Genomic DNA, 22067 nt, shown 5'->3' with positions numbered 1-22067 from the left:
TACCAGCTTCTAACAAGATAATAATTGCATGGCTTTCTATATATTTATTTTTTTCCACACATAAACAAAGAATCTGAGTAACAAGGGGCACTTGGGTGGCTCAGTCAGTTAAGCATCTGACTCTTGGTTTCAGCTCAGGTCATGATCTCATGGTTCATGGGTTCAAGCTTCTCAATGGGCTCTGTGTGGAGCGCACTTGGGATTCTCTCTTTCCCTCTCTCTCTGCCCCCCTCCCCTGCTCTCACACCTCTCTCAGAAAAAAAAAAAAATCTGAGTAACACAGACCAGTGGTTTTCAAAATGTGGTTTGCAATCCTTGGGGATGGGAATATGGAGAGGGGTCCTTGAGACCATTTCAAGTCATCTGTGAGGTTAAAAGTATTTCATGATAATACTATGGTATTATTTACTTTGTTCACTTGGTCGACATTTGTACTGATGGTAAGAAGCAATGGTAGATAAAATCATTGGCACCTTAGAACAAATCAAGGCAGTGGCACCAAAATGTCTTAGCAGTCATTATACTCTTTACGACCACTCACTCATGCTAAAAATTAATGTCAATTTCACTTTCATGAAATAGTAAAATATTTAATTTTATTAAATCTCAATCACTGAATGTGTATGTGTGGCAATGTATGCATACAGCATTTCTGCTGCAGAAATTCTCTCAAAAAATGTAACAAAGTGAGCCTGTCACTTCAAGGAACTGACAGTATTTGTTAGCAGTGATAAAATGTCAGCTTTAAAATGAAAATTAGAATTTTGAAAAAGTGCATCTGGCATTGTGAGCTTGCTAGTTCCCTAATACTTCAAGACATTTATGATGAGATGGATGATGATATTAGGGAATATGATTTGATATTGTAAAACATAATGCATCAACATTAGGAAGATCTGTTTAACAGAGTGAACTGCTATTTTCCAAGTAACCAATGTTTGGTATTTGAAAATCATGGGTAAAAGATCCGTTTAAAATCTAAGATAGACACATGGATTTTAATATGATAGAGTACGAAAAGTACATGGATAGTTTCATATTCTGCATTGAAACTAATCTTTAAAACACTACCACATATCAAACTTTGGTATGATATAAAGCATATCCATGATTACTTTTAAAAAGTAGTCCTAGGGGTGCCTGGGTGGCTCAGGCATTTAAGTGTGTGACTCTTGGTTTCAGCTCAGGTCATGATCTCACAGTTCATGGGTTCAAGCCCCATGACAGTGAGGGGCCTGCTTGGGATTTTCTTTCCTTCTCTCCCTGCCCCTCCCCTGCTCACTTTGTCTCTGTCTCTCTCAAAAAATAAATAAATTTAAAAAGAAAAGTAGTTTTTCCAAATATATATGAATGGGAGGTGGAATTTTTTTCATCTTAAACCAAAACAGTGTAACATATCAAATGCAGAAGCAGATGTAAGAATTCAGCTATTTTCTATTAAGTCACACATAGACAAAAGGTGAAAACAACACAAATGTCCATGGACAGATGACAAACAAATGTCATATATCCAGACAATGGAATATTATTCAGCTTTAAAAAGGAAGGAAATTCTGACCTAAGTACATGGATGAAACTTAAAAACATTATGCTAACTCATATAAGCCAGTCACAAATACTTTATGATTCTACTTGTATGAGGTACCTAAAAAAGTAAAATTCATAGAAAGAATAGTGGTTACCAGGGATGGGAAAGAAGAGAATGAGGAGTTATTGTTTAATGGGTACAGAGTTTCACTTTAGGATGATGAAAAAGATCTGGAGACAGATAATGGTAATGGTTTAAGTTCTTAATGCCACTGAATCTTGCACTTAAAAACGATTAAAGTGTCAAATGTTAAGTTATGTATATTTTACAACAATAAAAAAAGCTGAAGAAAAGGAAAAAAAACCCCACAATTCCACTCTTCTTACTCATGTTTTTGGAGGAGTTTTGGAAAATAGTTAGTTTGGAAAATAGTTTCATTTTTTTTTTTTAAATTTTTTTTTTCAACGTTTATTCATTTCTGCGACAGAGAGAGACAGAGCATGAACGGGGGAGGGGCAGAGAGAGAGGGAGACACAGAATCGGAAACAGGCTCCAGGCTCTGAGCCATCAGCCCAGAGCCCCACGCGGGGCTCGAACTCACGGACCGCGAGATCGTGACCTGGCTGAAGTCGGACGCCCAACCGACTGCGCCACCCAGGCGCCCCTAGTTTCATTTTTAATGAAATGTTATTTGTGCATGTAATGAGTTTATTATTGTTTTATAAATACACTAATAAATACAATTCCCTAGTTTTCATTTCTAATATGGTTAATATGGATAGATCTAGTACAACCCACATAAACAGAAGCTCTTAGGTCCTCAATGATTTTTGTAAGGTAAAGAGGTCTTGGGGCTAAAAAGTTTGAGAATTGGTATCTTACACGATATTTATTCTCTCTTCTCACACCTGCATTATTTATCTTCACTGGTTGGTATAGCTGCATTTGAAGTTGTTATCACTTGCAGCCTGCAGACTAAAAGGACAGCGTGAAATATGGCCCAAACCATCACATTAACTCTTTATAATTACTACTGTCCCTTGGACGCACCATAAGTATAAGGACTGAGCAACATAAAGCTCCTCACGGATGAGTGACCATGTACAATAGAAAACTGTTAAAAAGGCTGAATGCTTAACATTTCCCAAAGTAGTTTCATAAGTATCTAGCAAGAAAGACACATTTCCTTTTTTCTGTTGGATCTTCATTAGGATGTACAGTTCAAGGCTGTCTTCGGGAATGGGAGTGGTAGAGGCATTGTTTCTGAAAGCCACTCCATCTAGCGCATCCAAGCAAAGAATTTAATTCTCTCACCATCTTGCTACTGGTCTGTTGCAGAGGGGTGTGGCTTGGGAGCTAGGAAGCAATCCAAAACAGCAGCTGAGGCTGCCCCAAACCGTGTCCAAGCAATAATTTCCTCCATTTTGGGCCAAGTCAATTTGCCCCAGCAAGAGGCCGAATGTTTTATGGGGAAGACGTAAATAAAAAGGAAATTAGAAAGCATGGACGGAGAAAAGCCGCAAAACCATAGCGGTTTCATCTTGCAAGGACGTTAAACGATTTGTATGCTAATGATGTGAGTGAGGGGCAAATTAGAATCCCTATTCCTGAGTCTACAGCTGCCGGCACTTTCAATAAGAGGTCTGCAGTTCTGGATGGGGGGGCGGGGCGGAAGTCAAACGATTTTCTTATCCGAACCATCTTTCTGCATTCATTTTGGGCCGGGCCTGTGACCAGTCTCGCTGACTGCAGCTGAGGCAGTCCCAAACAAAGGGGAATGGATGCCTTCCCAAGAGAGCGGAGGAGGGAAAGGTGGCCCCAAGTTCCCCCGCGCCAGGTGTCCCTCAGGGCAGAGCATACGGGCCGCGGGGAGGGAGAGGCCCAGGAGCGTCAGAGGGGTGCGCTTGGGAAAGCCCGAGCACAGGCACTTGGCACTGACAGGACGGAAAACCACTCCCGGCCCTCAGTCAAGGTTAACCCGCACACCGAGATACCTGTGGAGGCCTCGCACAGCCGAAAGGCACTGGGCGATCATGGGAGCGCCGAGAGGCGGTGGCGGCGGCGGCGGCGGGCGCGTTGTCCTCCGGTTTGGGGTTGAGGGAGGCGGGGCGCCCGGGAGCCAAGAGGCGGCCTAGCGGAGAAGGCAACAGCGGCGGTGGCTGCCAGCCCTGCCCGCGCCCTCCCACGTGCGGCAGCACCACGCCGGCGCCCACTTGGGCCCCGCCCCCCCGGCTTGCGCCCCGCCCCGCGCTCCTGGCACCGCCCAGGGGGCGGTTCTGGCGAGACCCACTGGCCGGGAGCAAAGCGCACGGCCGGGTGGGCTGAGGGGCGGCGGCGGCCCCAGAGCAGCGGAAGTTTTGGCGACCGCTGGCACTACTACGATCGGGAGCCAGGCTGAAGCTCGGAGGACCAGCGAGCGGGCGGACCGGTTTACGGACGCCCGTGGGCCCGCTGCCACCATCTCGCGTCCTCTTGCCTGGTAAGGGGCTTCTGTCTGGGATGGGTGCGTCTCCTGCCGCCCCAGGTGGGGCCTGCACCGCGCACCCGCATCAAACCCCGTCTGGGCCGAAGAGAGGCCCGGGTACCCAAGGGAGGTAGGAGGTCGATGTGTTATGGGGAGAAGAAGGGGGAGAAGACGGGAGGAGATTGGCTGTCTTCGTTTCCCCTCCTCACCTTCTTCACTCCCCGTTCTTTTTTCACCTTCTGCCCTGGGGCCTTATTTAATACTTGCAACCCCATGGCCTAAAGACTGGGCTTGCCTTTAGAATAAGCCTAGAAATAATAAACATCCTGGCGGCGGGTACCACACCCTGGCTTTGGATTAGGGAACCTGGAGAACAGATGGATGATGCGATTTAGTGGAAATAAGCCATTAATGCCGGCTGGCCCTGCGCCACTGTTTGGATGCGATAGTATTCCATGTGAATGAACATGACCGGGAGCTTCCAGCTTGTCCACGAGAGCACAGCTACTGCAGAGAGCACTGGTCGGTGTGTAGTATCCATCGATTTAGGCAATGATTTTCCGACATATCTAGATTAAATAGAAATGCTATTTTTATTAAGAATGACACTCAATAGTTGAACACCCTTTCATTAATATACTTCCTCCTCAAGTAACAGTGTCAGCTTAAAAAAGTTGGTGCAGTGTAAATTATGCATACATTTAAAAAAAATCTCATGAAATAGACGAAGATGCTTATTGTAGATGAGCATCTGAGTCAGCAGTATGAAATCTCCCTCAACATAGTACTGAGGCCTTTTGGGGATTTCTACTTCTGTATCTGTACCCCTGTCCTTATCCGTATCTGTACCATATATACAGTTAAGATATAATGAGATAATGGGGCGCATGGGTGGCTCAGTCGGTTAAGCGTCTGACTTCTGCTGAGGTCATGATCCCACAGTTCCAGGGTTCCAGACCCCCCATCGAGCTCTGTGCTGACAGCTCAGAGCCTGCAGATCGGAGCCTGGAGCCTGTTTTGGATTCTGTGACTCCCTCTCTTTCTCTGCCCTTCACCGCTCACACTCTGTCTCTCAAAAAATAAATAAACATTAAAAAAAAAATACAGTGAGGTAGTCAGTGACTCTCTCTCTCTCTTTCTCTCTGCCCCTCCACTGCTCACACTCTGTCTCTGTCTCTCAAAAAATAAATGTTAAAAAATTAAAAAAAAAAAAGATCCAGTGAGTTAGTGTCTAAGCTTGTGTGGTACATGTTTTGAGAAAAATTCTACTTTTGCAAGTTTTAACATAATCTAATACTACTGGGTATAAATCAAAATATGTGATACATTATCATAACAATACTTTGTGTTCTCCTGACTTTTAAAAGAAGAATGAAGGTAATGCAGGTTTTGTTTTTGCTTTTTACTTTTGATGTAATTTATAACCCTTGTTATTTATAACTTTCCTAATTCTTTAAAATAACTTAGATCAGTGTTTTCCTTTTTCTTATCAAGGAAAAGCATTTAAGCTTTTAAAATGTCATCTATCAAGCACTTAGTTTATGCAGTTATTCGTTTCTTACGGGAACAAAGTCAGATGGATGCTTATACTTCGGATGAACAAGAAAGTTTGGAAGGTAGGCATGAGCGCTTTTTGTTCATTTGTATTATAAATAAAGACTAAAATAGCTATAAGCCTGACTTTATGACCTATAATAACAAAGTGATAATGTTTTGTTGATCTTTCGAGAAGAGAGATCCTGTGTCCATTCTCTGAGGCTTGTTTGGTTTTAATTAACAATACAATAGGAGGACTGTGATTCACTTATTGAGGACCTAGTATGTGTCAGAACTATGCTGTTCACACTGTGCGGAATTTTTTCTTTATAGTAACTGCCAAGTTAGTATTATCCTCATTTAACAGATAATAAATGAAACCAGATAGATTAAGTAACATAACAGTGAAATGTGGCAAAGCTGACATTTAAATCCTGGTTTTTATTCTGAAGATCTTGTGTCTTCCTGATAGGAAAGCATCTCGTTTAGGATTGACATATGAAAATACCTTAGTCATCATAAAAGCAGTATGTAAAAGTCTAATAATTACATCACAATTAAACTCTAACAACGTTCTATTTGGACACTTGAAAATGAGAGGATTTTACCCTTGTTTTATTGAAGCTTTAACTATTAGATTTGGTAATCTGTAAAGTTGAGTGAGACTTGCATGAAAGCATCATGTGTTTCCTTGACACCATCTTTTCTGCTTCACATTTATGCATTATAAAATTTAAATTCACTATAACCATGGAAAGATTGAATTCTGCAGATGAGCTTGTGGAGGTTCAATGAGTATACCTTCCTTGTGGCCTAACGACTTAATTATTGCAATGAGACAGTGCATTTGGGAGAATTTAATAAGTTATACAATTTGATTTTGTCATCTTGAAGCTATTTCTCCTATAAAAGGGATCCCTCTATTAATTTCAGTAGGCACTTCCATTGTGAATATGCTTTTTAGAGGTGGGGATGAAAATCGGCATTTGCTCTAAATCTGCTTGCAATCTGGTGAGATGCTGTCTTTCCAGGTGGCAGTGAGAGGAGCAGGTGACACACAGTTGGAAAACATTCCAGTTGGTTCATTTCATATTAAAATCTTTTTGTCCTCAGTTAGACTATGTGAAGGTAAAGGTGACTGGTTATATAAAGAAAGTGTTGGTTATGGTTTCTCAGTAATAAACACATAAATGCAATTATTTAATAAAAGATGTTTCTTTCCTAATCAAAACAGTATAATACTTTTAAGGGCCAGAAAGAAAATTGAGAGGTTTCTAAAAATCAAGATGTTATGCCCTATTTTTAGGATGGTCTTCAGCCAAAAATATGTGCCTTCATCTGTTTGTTATGTATGGCAGTCAGAAATAGTGCCAATTGTTTTTGACCGACCCCTATTTTTGACTCTGTGAGTCTAATTTAATTGAGTATGAAATCATGTGGAGAAGTCTGCCCACCTTCTAGACATTTAAAAAAGCTCTAGGAAAGGAGCCTGAGTTCTAGTACCAGCCTTACCATAGTGCTGAAGAATTATAGCCTTATCAGCTTTGAGCTTTTTCATCAGATTTTGTCACCCACACCTAATTGTCATCATCTACCAACATCTACTTCATGTGGCTCCTGCCCTCTGTCACTCTTTCTAGTACTACTCCTGTCTTAATTCTTGGCAGTTGCAGTGTACTCATAGGTGATTCTTTGAGTTCTCTCAATACTTCTGTTCCTTAGCCTCTCCTCCAGTGATCTCAACCACTCAGCTGTTTGGCCATACCCTAGACTAGTGGTTCTCAACTCAGGATGATTTTGCAACATCTGGAGATATTTTTGATTGTCACCAGTGGGGGGCTGCTCTATGGCATCTAGTGGGTAGAGGCCATGGAAATTGCTAAACATACTATAATGCACAGGATGGACCCCAGAACAAAGTCCAAAATGTCAGCAGTGCCAAGAGTGAGAAACTCTTCCCTGGACATTATCATTACTGAAACTGCATTCTCCCCGTAATCTCTATTGTCAACATAACACTTCCTGACCACTACTGCCTGTTCTTTCCAACTCACTCCCTCTAAAATTGCTACCTCAACAATTCTTGACCCTACCAATACCTCCAGTATGTTGATCCCTTACCTTTCATACCCCTTTTCTTACCCCATTTAAATACCATGGTTCATAATTATGTTCATGCATTGTATATCTCTCCCTTTCTTGTAAAACCCAACCTTGTTTAAATTCAGCTCTCCACCTACTATGTGCTCATGTCCATGTGACTTTGTATAGATGGAGCAAAACCTATAACTTTGCTGATCGATCCCACTTTCATTTCATCATCATGAGCCTCAAGTGGACCTGTCATGCTGCCTGGCAATCACACTGTCTCTTCCAAGTTCATTCACACTTTTGCTCTCCTAGACCACCACTTTAACACTTTCTCCCATCTTCTCAAACTCTCAAATCTCCTCCTCTGTACTCACTTTTAGTTCATGAGCTTCCTTCTTACCCTACCAAGATAATTGAAGGAGTAAGAAAACAACTTCCACAGACTCCCCCTACCCCATCTACCCACCCACCAGCATGTACACCCCTACATATTCTGCTTGCTTGGCTAACTATTATATGCTATGCATGGACTAAATGTTTGTGTTTTCTCAAAATTCATATGTTGAAATCTAATGCCCAGTGTGAGGGTATTAGGAGGTGGAGCCTTCATGATTGAAGTTAGTGCTCTTATAAAGTGACCCCAAAGAACTCCTTTACTCTTTCTACCATGTGAGGACACAGTGAAGAGGTACCATTGATGAACCAGAAGGCAGGTTCTCATTAGACATTGAATTTACCAGCACCTTAATCTTGGACTTCCCAGCCTCCAGAACTATGAGAAATACATTTCTGTTGCTTATAAGCCACCTAGTCTATGGTATTCTGTTAGAGAGGCTGAAACAAGATTAAGATACCACGGATGAACTATCCATTGTCTTTTCTAAATGGAACCTCTTTACTGGCACACTGGGTCTGATTCCATCCTGTCTCACCTACTCTGGGATATCGCTCTAGTAATTCTACCCTTCTTGTCTTACATCAGCAAATTTTCACTCTGTGTTGGATCATTTTTATCAGAATATACTTTTCATTGTTTCTCACTTCCTAAAAAAACAAAAACAACAGCTAATTACTCTTGCCATATTACCCCCTACTTCCAAACTACTGCCTACTTTTATTGTCTTGCTTTTGCTGGAAACCTCATTGAAAGAATTATCTATACTTTTTAAAATTCCTCTCTTATTCTTTCTTGTACCCATTCCAGTTTGGCCTTTGCTTCAGCCTCTCCACCCATAGTCTTCTCATCAAAGTCATCAGTAATTGCTGAGTTATTTAGTTCAGTGATCAGTTGTCAGTCTTCGTGTGTCTTTTTAGCTGCTGTTGATAAAGCTGATGATATCCCTCATCTCACAGCCCCCACCCCTGCCCCGCTGTCATATATTTGATTCACTTGGCTTCCAGGATACCTCCTCACATTCTCTTGGTTTTCTTCTTATTGCTTGCTCCTTCTGTCTCCTTTGCTAGTTTCTCATCTCTTCCCTGACCTGGAGTGCCCAAGGTCTAGTGCTTGATCTTCTCTTCATTATCTATGCTTATTTTTTTTTTTAAACGTTTATTCATTTTTGAGAGACAAAGAGAGACAGAGTGTGAGTGAGGGAGGGGGAGAGAGAGAAGGAGACACAGAATCCCAAGCAGGCTCCAGGCTCTGAGCTGTCAGCACAGAGCCTGACACGGGGCTTGAACTCACAAACCATAAAATCATGCCCTGTGCCGAAGTTGGACAGTTAACTGACCGAGCCACCCAGGTGCCCCTACACTTACTTTTTTGATGATGTCATTCAGTTTCTTGGCATTTAACTAAGACCTTCCTTCTGAACTGCAGATTTTTATATCCAACTGCCTACTAGATATCTCTACTTCTATGTGTAATAGGCATCTCAAAGTGAACATTTCCAAGACTGAACTCCTGATCCTCCCACCCAAAATCTGTTCCTTATCTCAGTTGATGGCAACTCTATCTTTTCAGTTGCTTAGGCCCCAAACTTGGGCATCATTCTGAACTCTTTCTCTTGGACTCTGCGTTTAATCATTTAGTAAATCCTGTTGGCTGTACCTTCAAAATTAGAGTCTTAACTGTTTCTTCCCATCTCCACTGATATCACCCATGGATATAATTAAGTATTTCTCATCTTTTTTAATGTAATAGCTTCCAACTGATCTCTCTGGTTTTGTCCTTGCAGCTTTGTTGACTATTTCCAATACAGCTACCATTGATATTTTTTTTTTTTAATTTTTTTTTCAACGTTTTTTATTTATTTTTGGGACAGAGAGAGACAGAGCATGAACGGGGGAGGGGCAGAGAGAGAGAGGGAGACACAGAATCGGAAACAGGCTCCAGGCTCTGAGCCGTCAGCCCAGAGCCCGACGCGGGGCTCGAACTCCCGGACCACGAGATCGTGACCTGGCTGAAGTCGGACGCTTAACCGACTGCGCCACCCAGGCGCCCCTACCATTGATATTTTAAAACAGTATGTCAGGGGCCCCTGGTTGGCTCAGTCAGTAGAATGTGCGACTCTTGATCTCATGGTTGTAAGTTCCAGCCTCACGTGGGTGTAGACGTTACATGAAAATAAAATCTTAAGGGGCGCCTGCATGGCTTAGTCCATTAAGCATCCAACTTCTGCTCAGGTCATGATCTTGGAATTGTGAGCTCGAACCCCGCGTCCGGCTCTGTGCTGACAGCTCGGAGCCTGGAGCCTGCTTTGGATTTTGTCTCTCCCTCTCTCTCTGCCCTCCCCTGCTCATACTCTGTCTCTGTCTCTTTCCCACACTTAAAAATAAACCAAAATTTTTTAAAAATTAAAAAAATAAAATCTTAAAAAAAAGAGTCTATCATTTCTCTACTCAAAATCTTGCAGTGACTTCTTCATGCTACTTAGTCATTGTTTAAAGTATTTATATAACTCAGGCTTCTGTGATGTGTTGTTCACAGATTCTTCCCTTTTCTCATTTGGCTTTAGGCAAATTGGCTTCCTAACTCTGAATACACAAAATCCTCTTTCCTAAAGGCTTCTGTTCTGGTTATTTTTTCTGCTTAGAATGTTGTTCTTCTAGATAATGGTAATACCCCCATCTTCTTTGAGTCTTTGTCAAATTTGTTTTCTGAATGAGGTGTACCCTGGGCGCGCTGTTACATCTGGAATCTGCTTCCCTGCTTTGCTCTCCATACTCCCATATCTTCACCCTTCTCTACTTTTTATTGCTTATAGCCTAGCTCTTCACCCCTGTCCCTGAATGTCAGCCCCAAGAGGTCAGAGATCTTTTCTGTTTTATTCACTAATCTATCTAGCTCATGTACAAAAGCACCTGACACATTGAACTGCATGTAATATAGTGTAAGTACAGTAAACATGGGTTGAATTGAATTGGTGAATTGAATGAATCGAGTGATCCTGGGCATATCAGTTAGTTGGACTATATCTTTATTTCTAAGTCTGTTAAGGGAAACTGTCTGCCTCTTCTCCATCAGACAGATTTGTTAGGAGAATCAGAATCAGTCATGGCAGGTAACTAGAGTATGGAAACTTTTGAATAAAGTGCTGAACAGGTAGGATGTGGTAGGTGTTGAATAGAGTTCTTCACTGTCCTTCTCCTCATCAGTACCAAACACACTATTATTGTTTGGTGCTAAAGGGGAACAATATTTATATACAGTATTTGTTTATAGCATATGACTTATTCATGAGTACGACCTCCTCAAAGGAGGATTGAATGTAATAATCCTTGTTTCATAAGTGAGAATCTTGAGGTAAAAGTAAGATAAATTATTGTACCTAGGTTATTTAATTTTTTTTGGCTGGATAAATAATAAGGTAGTCCTGAGTTTTTGCCATATTACCCTCACCCCACATAATACTTCATGCTTTTTTGTCTTCCTTTTGCTGGAAAACTCTTTGAAAGAGCAGTCTATGCCTTTTCTAATTCCCCTCCTTCTCTTTTTTCTTGAACCCGTTCCAGTTGGGCCTTTGCCTCGATCTGTCCATCTACACTAACATCATCAAGGTTAAACACTTTGGCAGCTAGGTTTACCTATCAAACAATTCTTTTTGCTTATACAGAGAATCTAAAATAGTCAAACTCATAGAAGCAGGGAGCAGAATGGTGGTTGCCAGAGCCGGGGAAGGAGAAAATGGGGAGGTGATTGTCAAAGAGTACAAAGTTTCACTTATGCAAGATAATCAAGTTCTAGAGGCTTACTACTCTTCACAGTGCTTATCATCAGTTGTTATATACTTAAAATTTGGTAGGAATATAGAACCTAGGTTAAGTGTTCTTACAACACACATAATAAAAGTGATAAGAGCAAACTTTGGGAGGTGATGAGTATGTCTCTGGATTCAATGGTGGTAATGGTTCCACAGGTGTATACTGATCCTCAAATTCATTGAGTTATAGATGTTAAATATGAATAGCTTTTCATAGGTCAACCATACTTCAGTAAAGCGGTTTGAAAAAACACACACCAAATAATTGTGTTTAAAACAAAACATCCACCTCCTTTAATGATATTTAATTGTGTCTAGTATGTACAAGACATGTGTTTTAAGATCAGTGGCCACAGAGATAAAGGAGCTAGACTGAATTGCCTCAACAAGATAGAGCATAAAAATCCCTTAGTTACCACATGGACTTTTCACCTGTCAGTGTTTAGCACTGAAGTTACATACTCTGGTTTTTGGTTAAAGACTTGGTTGTGGACTATCCTTTTTTCCCATGGCTGTGAACTAATGTTTTGGAGCGCAGAAGGGCCCTACTCTACAGATTTTATTGTTGTTATTTCCTCTGTAATTTAACTATACTTCCATTGTAAACAAAGAAGTAGATTAACTTTATTGAATACCTACTATTTGCCATATATGTTAAAGTCAGAGATGAATAAGGTATAGGCCTTATCGTCATGGAGACAGTCTAATGTGGAAGATAGACATTTAAGAGCATGTCCTATAGTATGATAAGTAAAATAATAGAAACATGTACCAGTATGAGTTTACATGGTACAGTAAAGGAAATGACCAGTCTGATCAGGGAGGAAAGATATTGATCAAGAATCAATATATACACATAAACAGACACATTTACCATTATTGTTGTTGTTTAAATTAACTGACTTCATGGCAGTGGGAGCATATTTTCTTGTAGCCCAATGTTTTTAGTGCTGGAGCAACTAAAGTGTGAAAACAAGCGCTTGGCAAGAATAGAAATTGAGACGATGAGGAATGGGTAAACAGCAGATTATTTTCTATGTTAAAGGCACTCTGACTTCTTGTGGTTGGTAACTTAGTTGCTTATTAGTGTTTATTTATTTATTTAAAAAAATTTTAATGTTTATTTATTTTTGAGAGAGAGAGAGAGTGTGAGCAGAAGAGGGGCAGAGAGAGAGGGAGACACAGAATCTGAAGCAGGCTCCAGGCTCTAGCTGTCAGCACAGAGCCTGATGCAGGGCTTGAACTCATGACCGCGAGATCATGACCCCAGCCGAAGTCAGACACTTAACCCACTGAGCCACCCAGGTGCCCCAATGTTTATTTATTTTTGATAGGGAGAGAAAGCGCGTGCAGGGGAGGGGCAGAGAGAGAGGAAGAGGATCTGAAGCTGGCTCTTTGCTGAGAGCAGAAAGCCCGATACAGGGCTCAGACTCACAAACCATGAGATCATGACCTGAGCCAAAGTTGGACGCTTAAGTGACTGAGCCACCCAGGTGCCCCAATTCAGTCCCTTTTCTAAGGAGAATTGTTCTGTGGATAGTGATAGTAATAGTATTTCTATTATGACAGAGGTGTTTTTCTCAGGGCCATAATTAATACATAATGTATCCTTTAAAAGTCATACACAAGTATCAATGAATCTATAATCAATCAGACAGAGGGAGATGAATAATCTATGATCTCTCTTATATGTGCAACGCTAATAAATAAACACAGCAAGCACATAGATACAGAAAAGAGATTGGTGGTTGTCAGAGGTGGGGCATGGAGGTGAGAGTAACAGGTGAAGTGTTTTTGTTCTGTTGTGTTTTTAGTTTAAATATATTGCATACAAATAATAATGAAAGTCATACATCAATATTTGTGAATCTATTCCATACTGCTTGGAAGTACACTGGACACTGTGGCTACATTCTCATCTTGTGGAGCCAGGAGAGAATTCCTTTTCAAAGGAGAGAATTCTCAAGATGAGAATCTGCCTCCATTCACCTCAGTGAGTACTTGTAGAGAGGACAGGTTATCTTTCTTCCCTGTGATTGCCCTGGTTTGGACTCCTTATGTTTAGATCGTTTAAGTAAGAACCCATTGGTTTTCTGCTTCCATTTTCTCCTTCAGTTTGTCTTATTCTAATTCATTCTCTGCATTCCTATCAGACTTGTAGTTGTTTTTTCTTTTTCTTTTTAAAATTAATTTTGTTTTTTAAATTTACATCCAAATTAGTTAGCAGATAGTGCAACAATAATTTCAGGAGTAGATTCCTTAATGCCCCTTGCCCATTTAGCCCATCCCCCCTCCCACAACCCCTCTGTTTGTTCCCCACATTTAAGAGTCTCTTATGTTTTGTCCCCTCCCTCTTTTTATATTATTTTTGCTTCCCTTCCCTTATGTTCATCTGTTCTGTGTCTTAAAGTACTCATATGAGTGAAGTCATATGACACTTGTCTTTCTCTGACTGACTAATGTCACTTAGCATAATACCCTTTAGTTCCATCCACGTAGTTGCAAATGGCAAGATTTCATTCTTTTTGATTGCCAAGTAATACTCCATTTTATATATACACCACATCTTCTTTATCCATTCACAGACTTGTAGTTCTAAACACAAATCCAGTTATGTTATTCTCCTTCACTGAGTTCTTTAATGGCTCTCCATTTGCCCGTAGTGTGAAGTGCACATTCTTTAAGAATGTTATGTGAGGTGCCTTGTCATCCAATAACAGACTTGCTTTCTAGCATCATCTCCCATCATGTCTTTCTACCCTGGCCATATCAGTTATCTTGTCATATACCAAATGCAGATGACACACCTTATCACCATTTAACATGCTGTGTACTTTTGTGTTTCTCTGACTCCTTCTATTAAATGTAAGCTTCATCACATGAATAGTGATTTTTGTCTTTAGATTAACTGCTGTATTTCTACCATCTTGCATGTAGTAGGTGCTTAGGGTAAATTTGTATGCATGAATGAATTTTTTTTTTTTTTTTTTTCAACGTTTATTTATTTTTGGGACAGAGAGAGACAGAGCATGAACGGGGGAGGGGCAGAGAGAGAGGGAGACACAGAATCGGAAACAGGCTCCAGGCTCCGAGCCATCAGCCCAGAGCCTGACGCGGGGCTCGAACTCACGGACCGCGAGATCGTGACCTGGCTGAAGTCCGACGCTTAACCGACTGTGCCACCCAGGCGCCCCATGAATGAATTTTTTAAAGCCAACCTATCTATCTAAGTAAATATACCAGGATTAATATTTAGTGCTGTTTCTGTTACTGTTTTTGGTCAGGTTGAGAATTCTGTTTCTCACATAAAAGAAAGAAGATTTTTTTTGTTTGTTTTATTCAAAACATTAGAACATTGGTGGATAATAGATATTGGCAGGGAGGAATAACTTACTGTTAGTGACTGGCTTCAGCAAGAATATGATGTAATGGATATATTGAGAAATTATATTCTAGGTAACATCTTTCTTTAAGTGAGGAATAAGAAATCAAGTTGTCTTCCTTCAACAGCTGATCTATAAACAGAAGTCTCTATGTAGCTGAACCATTTAGTTTTCCTTATGTTCTGTGATCATAAATACTGAATTACCACAGATTGCACAGAGTGCAGATTTCTACCAGAAAAAAAGAGGTTGTTTCTTTTTTTAGGTTGCTAATTTTCTTTTTCACTATTCAAATTTATTTCAAGTTGCAATTCAGTGCTTGGAGACAGTTTTTAAAATCAGCCCAGAAGATACTCATCTTGCAGTTTCACAGCCTTTGACAGAAATGTTCAGCAATTCCTTCTGTAAGGTAAGCTGTCATTGTTTTCTATTAGTATCTGATTTAAGTATGACTACAATATTATGTTGAGTTCTTAATATTTTATGGGCCAGGCCTTTAAGTACCTAACTTCTCCCTAGGTGTAAGGTAGATAGTTCACATGGATATGATTTGGGAACTAAAATATAACTCTTTTAATGTGCTTTTAGATTTTCATATTAGTAGCTATTCTCATTCTCTCACCTTCTTTTATATTTAATGATGTACTTTTTAAGTCCTTTATATTATCTGAGCATTTTTAGATTTCTGACATCTGTATTAACATTCCCCTAAAGCATTGAATAAAAGATAAAAACAAGATTTTCCTGCTTACGCAGCAACTATGTAGAAATAGATTCATCAGGAATTGAATCATCACTTTGAAGCAGATTTCATCAAATTGGCCATTGTAAGGCCTCTTTAAAACAAGGGAAGGTTCAGGCTCAATGTGCAAACGTAACACTGAAAACCAAGTTTCTGATGTCTGCTCTTGAGAACTGTTTACATCGTCTCTGGTTTCTGGCCTTTTCAGGGAACATGACCATAAATTTGAAAATTTTAAGGTGACTGAGCTTAGGGCCCCAGGGTGATCTCCCATGTGTTTTTTGGTTACATTTTGATGCCTCATGAACTCATTTTGTTATTCTAGTTCTGTATTCAATCTTCAGTACAGAAGGAGGCACTCAGGAGAGAGGCTGAATCATGTAGTATATATTTAAGCCTGGCAGGGACATTGCTGAGAATACCACATTGACTGTTTCTAGAACTTGTGAGAAGAGGTTCTGAGAGTTGCAATGAAGATGGCAGTTTGGCAGTAAACTGTTCTCTCTTTCTATTCTTGGAAAAAGAATAATGCAGTTATCACACAGATGAATTCTAATTATATAACAAAGATATAAGGAGATAGTGACGTGTCCCTGCACTCCTCATCAGAGAATTCCCCTTTTCTTCACTTCAGTTGCTATGGTTCTTTCATTGCCTGGGTTTCTGGCCTCCTTAGGGAACCCCATTTCAGTGGCTGGACATGCCCATGGCTGAAGCTAACCTTCTTTAACTCCTAGATGCCCGAGAGGCCTCTGCTGGAGACAACACTTGGATGTGCTCACTCCTTAGGTCTTGTCACTGGTGACTTAGTACTAAAGAGATCAGAATTTTTCTTTACCTCCCAGAAAGCTCAAATTGACTTTTGCACTCTGTTTAAGTAGAGCTTTTTTTTTTTTTTTTTGACGCCTGTCTTACTTTTACTCTCTGATTGTGTTTAACTGTAAGCATTTTTGACTTGCTATTTTTAAAATATAATTTATTTTTTTTTTACATATAATTTTCTTTATCCAGTCATCCATTAATGGACATTTGGGCTCTTTCCATACTTTGGCTATTGTTGATAGTGCTGCTATAAACATGGGGGTGCATGTGTCCCTTCGAAACAGCACACCTGTATCCGGTGGATAAATGCCTAGTAGTGCCATTGCTGGGTCGTAGGGTAGTTCTATTTTTAGTTTTTTAAGGAACCTCCATACTGTTTTCCAGAGTTGCTGCACCAGCTTGCATTCCCAAAAATATAAGTTCTTAAACCTGGCTTCATTGTGTATCTGTATAGTGTTATTTGTGATGTCACTCCTTTGTTTGCCTTATTTAACAGCAGCAACTTCATTACGTATGTCTTTGTTACCAGAGTACAGCAGACAGAGTCTAAACCTGCCCAGAGCAGCATACAGATTGTTATAATTAAGGAAATTATTTGCCTCTTTTCAGCAATAAAAAAGAATGAAATCTTGCCATTTGCAAAAACATAGACAAAGCTAGAGTATAATGTAAGTCGGATAAGTCAGTCAGAGAAAGACAAATCCCATGTGATTTCACTCATGTGGAATTTCGAAAACAAGCAAACATGGGAAAATAAAAAAGGGATACAGAGACAAACTCAGAAACAGACTCTTAATTATAGAGAACAAACCGATGGCTACCAGAGGGGAGGTACGTGGGGAGATGGGGGAAATAGGTAATGGAAATTAGGAGTCCACTTGCTGTGATGGTCACCTGGTGATGGATACAGCTGTTGAATCACTCCATTGTACACCTGAAATTAATATAATATTGTATGTTAACTAATTGATTTAAAATAAAAACTTAAAAAAGTTGAAGTTATTTGTCTCACCAAGTGTCCATGGTTGTTATTTCTGTCATTTTAGTTTTAGGATACTGGTCTTTCTCTTCTGTTTTTTCCCTCAATTAAGTTTATATACTAAATGGATTCATTCCTTTTATATAAGGCAGGTAACACTCATCCCCACATCATGGCCTGCTCAAATGCATTTAATGAATATGAGAATTAGTTTTCAAAGTTATACAACTGTGGCAATTTCATTAAAATAATTCAGAAGAATTTAGAAGACAGAATGGATTAGAGTCCATTTCTCAATATGCTATTCTTCTGACTCAAAAAGTCACTCCCCTCCCTCCTCCCCTTAACTTCCCAGGATTATTAGAAGATGTGAAATAGAAGAAACCCTGAAAGTAGGTACTGCAGGGCAATAATGTGTCCTTGAACTACACTTACATCCTAGGTGACTGTAGCCAGTTTTAAGTAGTGACCTCTAGTTATAAGGATTCCTATTTGTATTCTATACATTTTTATTCCAATATTTTATGCTTAGAAAAACTGATTAGTATAGAAAGATTAAAAAAAATAAGAACAACTCACATACTTTATGATTTTGTACTTGTGAATATTTGTGTGCAATTAGCGAAGTATATTTCCAAAGTTAGAACTATCAAGTTTATTGAAACTTTGATCAAGACAGAGATAATGGTGAAGGACGCCTGGGTGGCTCAGTCAGTTAAGCATCCAACTCTTGGTTTTGGCTCAGGTCATGATCTCATGGATTCATGGGTTTGAGCCCCACATGGGCTCTGCACTGACAGTGCAGAGCCTGCTTGGGATTCTCTCTCTCCCCCTCTCTCTGCCCTTCCCCACTCGTGCTGTCTCTGTCTTTCTCAAAGTAAATAAATGGTGGATATATTCTAAATGTGGTACATAGGTATATTAGCTACAAATTATGCTCTCTTGGAAATTTTAGACTTATTTATGAACTTCAGAGTCAAGTGTAAAAGCAACACAAGTTAAAAAAGATCTTTCAAGGGGTGCATGGGTGGCTCAGTCACTTAAGCCTCTGACCTCAGCTCATGTCATGATTCACCTTTTGTGGGTTTGAACCCCCATTGGGCTCTGTGCTGACAGGTCAGAGCCTGGAACCTGGATTGGATTCTTTGTCTCCCTCTCTCTGTGCTCCTCCCCTGCTTGCACTCTCTCTCTCTCAAAAATAAATAAACATTAAAAAAAATTTTTTTTTTTTAAAGATCTTTCAGAAATGGAAAAATACATTGTGTTCCAATTGCTACTCAAGATATTTCTGAATGCCCCTTCGGTTTGAACATTAGTAATGCAAAAGAGGTTTGAGGATGATAGTAGCTACCGAACACAGGAAATTTACATTGCCTTTTTTTAATGATAAATTAATATATGTCCATTGTTTTTAAAAATTGGTCAACAAGGAAAGATATAAAGAAGAAACTGAAAATTTTACCTCCAAATATTACTTTTAACCTTTCTCGTTAGACCTTTCCTGTCTTTGTTGTTTTAGCCTGTGTGCATGTATATGTGTGTATGCACATATTTAAATAATAGTGTTACATTATTAATACTTCTTTTTATAAACTGTGAATTTGACTTAGGATATCTCTTTAGATATTAAACATTATGCTTCAGGATTTTTATTAATATAAATAATCTCTTGAATATATTTTCTATTCCTATTCTTTGTATACTGATTATTTATATTGTTCATGAAGTAGGGTTTTTTTGATGTAGGAAAAGCAAGTAAAAAATTTGATTCATATTAGCCAATTATCTTCTAGAAAAATTCTACATACTCATTTTTCTAAAAAACGTATGTGGAAGGACTTTCCCCCTATGTCTATGTAACCCTATTATTTTTTTTTTTAAATTTTTTTTCAACGTTTTTTATTTATTTTTGGGACAGAGAGAGACAGAACATGAACGGGGGAGGGGCAGAGAGAGAGGGAGACACAGAATCCAAAGCAGGCTCCAGGCTCTGAACTGTCAGCACAGAGCCTGACGCGGGGCTCGAACTCACGGACCGCGAGATCGTGACCTGGCTGAAGTCGGACGCTTAACCGACTGCGCCACCCAGGCGCCCCTATGTAACCCTATTATTTACAGCCAGACTTCATCCTGTGTAAATATAGGTGATTTACTGTAATACAATTTATTTATTATTATTTATAGTTCTGTGGGATGACTTTTTTATGCAGGTAAATGGAAACTCTGTACATTGATTTTTATTTAATTTCAGAATGATATTTTGCCTCTCTCAAACTCAGTGCCTGAAGACGTGGGAAAAGCTGACCAATTAAAAGATGAAGGTGAGTATTTCATAGAGAAATTACTATTTCGTAAAACTTCATGAAACTCTGGAGAAAGTGACTCTGGCAGTTGGTGAGAATCTGATTTATGCTGCCAAGTCTGAACTGTCATACGTCCACATGATATTTGTGAAACAGAAATGAATGTGATATGGAAGAAACCTGGAATGGCTTGTGAACAATAATGTAGTTATACCTTGCTTCCAGAGAAGCAGATCTGCTGTGAATAAAACTTGCAAAACAAGTAACTTAAGGGGTGATTACTTCTAACTGCATTTGCTACATGTACTCTGGGGTTCCAAATTCTTCTTTATGCTTGCAGAGAGGAAAGGAGAAATTTGGGATTTCAAATTTTTTTTTTTTATGCTTGCATAGAGGAAAATAATTTTCAGTATTATTTTAACTTTTGTATATGTTTAGTGTTTTTGAGTTCTCTGATACTTGTTAATACATGTATGTGGCGCTTGACTTAAGTATTTATTACCACATTTGACTACTACATAATTACATTTTTCAATACTGGCTCTTGAGGCATTTTTAGTTATAATAAATCAGTGTTGAAGATCTGCGTTTAATTTTTTCTGTCATGTCATTTATGTTAAGCTATAGAGGAGAGTTAGGTCAGGCACACAAGATTTGTACTAAGAAGCTCTCGGGAAGAGTCTTGTATTGGCAATGAATGAGAGCCAAAAAATTCCCTGTCCTGTAGGCAGACATTTATTAGGGAATATGCCACATTCAGAAGCTATACAAAATTGGTTCAGAAACCATTTCCTGGACTTTAAACTGAAGAAGGCAGTTAAAAACAAAACAAAACAAACACAATCACTTGATTTCTTAAAAGGTAGATATGAAAGAGAGTATACTCTTCCTATTCCTTGGGTCTTATCCTCTCTATCAAATTTTTATTTTAAACATACATGTATATCACTGTTGTTTTTTTTTAATATGCCACTGCTTTTAATGGCCGCACAGTGCTCCATAGTACTTTAGACCATGATTTACTTACCTAGACAGATAATTTTGTAATCTTAGATAAACATTGTCTTTTTTTAAATTTTGTTTTTTAATGCTTATTTATTTTTGAAAGAGAGAGAGAGAGAGACAGAGCATGAGCAGCAGAGGGACAGAGAGAGAGGGAGACCCAGAATCCAAAGCAGGCTCCGAGCTGTCAACACCGAGCCAGACGCAGGGCTCAAACTCACGAGCTTTGAGATCATGACCTAAGCCAAAGTCAGCCACCCAGCTGACTGAGCCACCCAGGCGCCCCATAGATGACATTGTCTTAATATCTTTGTCTATATTTTTACTATTATGTGATTATCTTCATGGGATTACATTATAAAGTTCTGTATATCCAACAAATAGACTGATTTCAATTTTTAATTTCTTACTTTAAGAATTAATACTACTATAGTGGCTTTAAATTTTAGAATAGTATGACTTTCATAAATTACATGCAAAATTAAGTAAAAACTAGATCCTTGTTGTCATTTGAATTAAGAGTACTCCCCAAAGAATTTGGATTTAAACTATCTGGATAGAAATGCATTTTTCATATATTTAGTTTCTAGTTGACACAATTTAACCTGATGTTTTTCCCCCCCACTCTGAGTTTTGTGGTTGTGTGAAATCCTTAGTGATGCTGTGTATTTTCCATTAACGCTTGCTTTTTAAGCTCCCTTGGTTTAGCTCTAGTAATGATATTGAATAAATGGCAAATTGAAATTTTATTTTTGGCCCTCATGTTTACTCCCTCTGCATGCAGAACACGGGGAGATTGCATTCCCCGCAGAGTTTGCTTTGATATAATGAATGTTGGTAAGATGAGGATTAAGAGAATATGCAGGCTGAGACTCATTTAATGCTCCAGCATGGGTAACTGAATTACTTACTACTTTCTCCTTTAACCACAAAAGGTTTTATTCTTTTTATTTCTTTTTTCTATATTAAAGAGAGAGAGAAAGAGAGAGCATGCACACGCACAACAGGTGGG

The 22067-nt window shown here is 39.3% G+C and overlaps 2 protein-coding genes across 3 annotated transcripts in view; one reads left to right on the top strand and one right to left on the bottom strand.

Annotated features, from left to right (window-relative positions):
* Nucleotides 1-3704, bottom strand: part of NLN (neurolysin) — a 102735-nt gene extending 99031 nt beyond the window's left edge. The window contains exon 1 of the mRNA XM_047876005.1: nt 3523-3704. Coding sequence (XP_047731961.1) covers nt 3523-3563 — 41 coding nt within the window. The 5' untranslated portion in view covers nt 3564-3704. The remainder of the gene's footprint in view (nt 1-3522) is intronic.
* A 103-nt stretch (nt 3705-3807) lies between these two features.
* Nucleotides 3808-22067, top strand: part of SGTB (small glutamine rich tetratricopeptide repeat co-chaperone beta) — a 47895-nt gene continuing 29635 nt past the window's right edge. For both annotated transcript variants that reach the window (XM_047858383.1, XM_047858377.1), the window contains exons 1-4: nt 3808-4007; nt 5487-5608; nt 15513-15616; nt 20002-20071. In XM_047858383.1, the coding sequence (XP_047714339.1) occupies nt 5509-5608; nt 15513-15616; nt 20002-20071 (274 nt within the window). In that variant the 5' untranslated portion in view covers nt 3808-4007; nt 5487-5508. The remainder of the gene's footprint in view (nt 4008-5486; nt 5609-15512; nt 15617-20001; nt 20072-22067) is intronic.

This window comes from Prionailurus viverrinus, chromosome A1, assembly GCF_022837055.1.
Source record: "Prionailurus viverrinus isolate Anna chromosome A1, UM_Priviv_1.0, whole genome shotgun sequence".
In the NCBI taxonomy this organism is placed as follows: domain Eukaryota; kingdom Metazoa; phylum Chordata; class Mammalia; order Carnivora; family Felidae; genus Prionailurus; species Prionailurus viverrinus.
The sequence above is the reverse complement of the archived record's forward strand: the minus strand, read 5'-3'. Positions and strand labels throughout refer to the sequence as shown.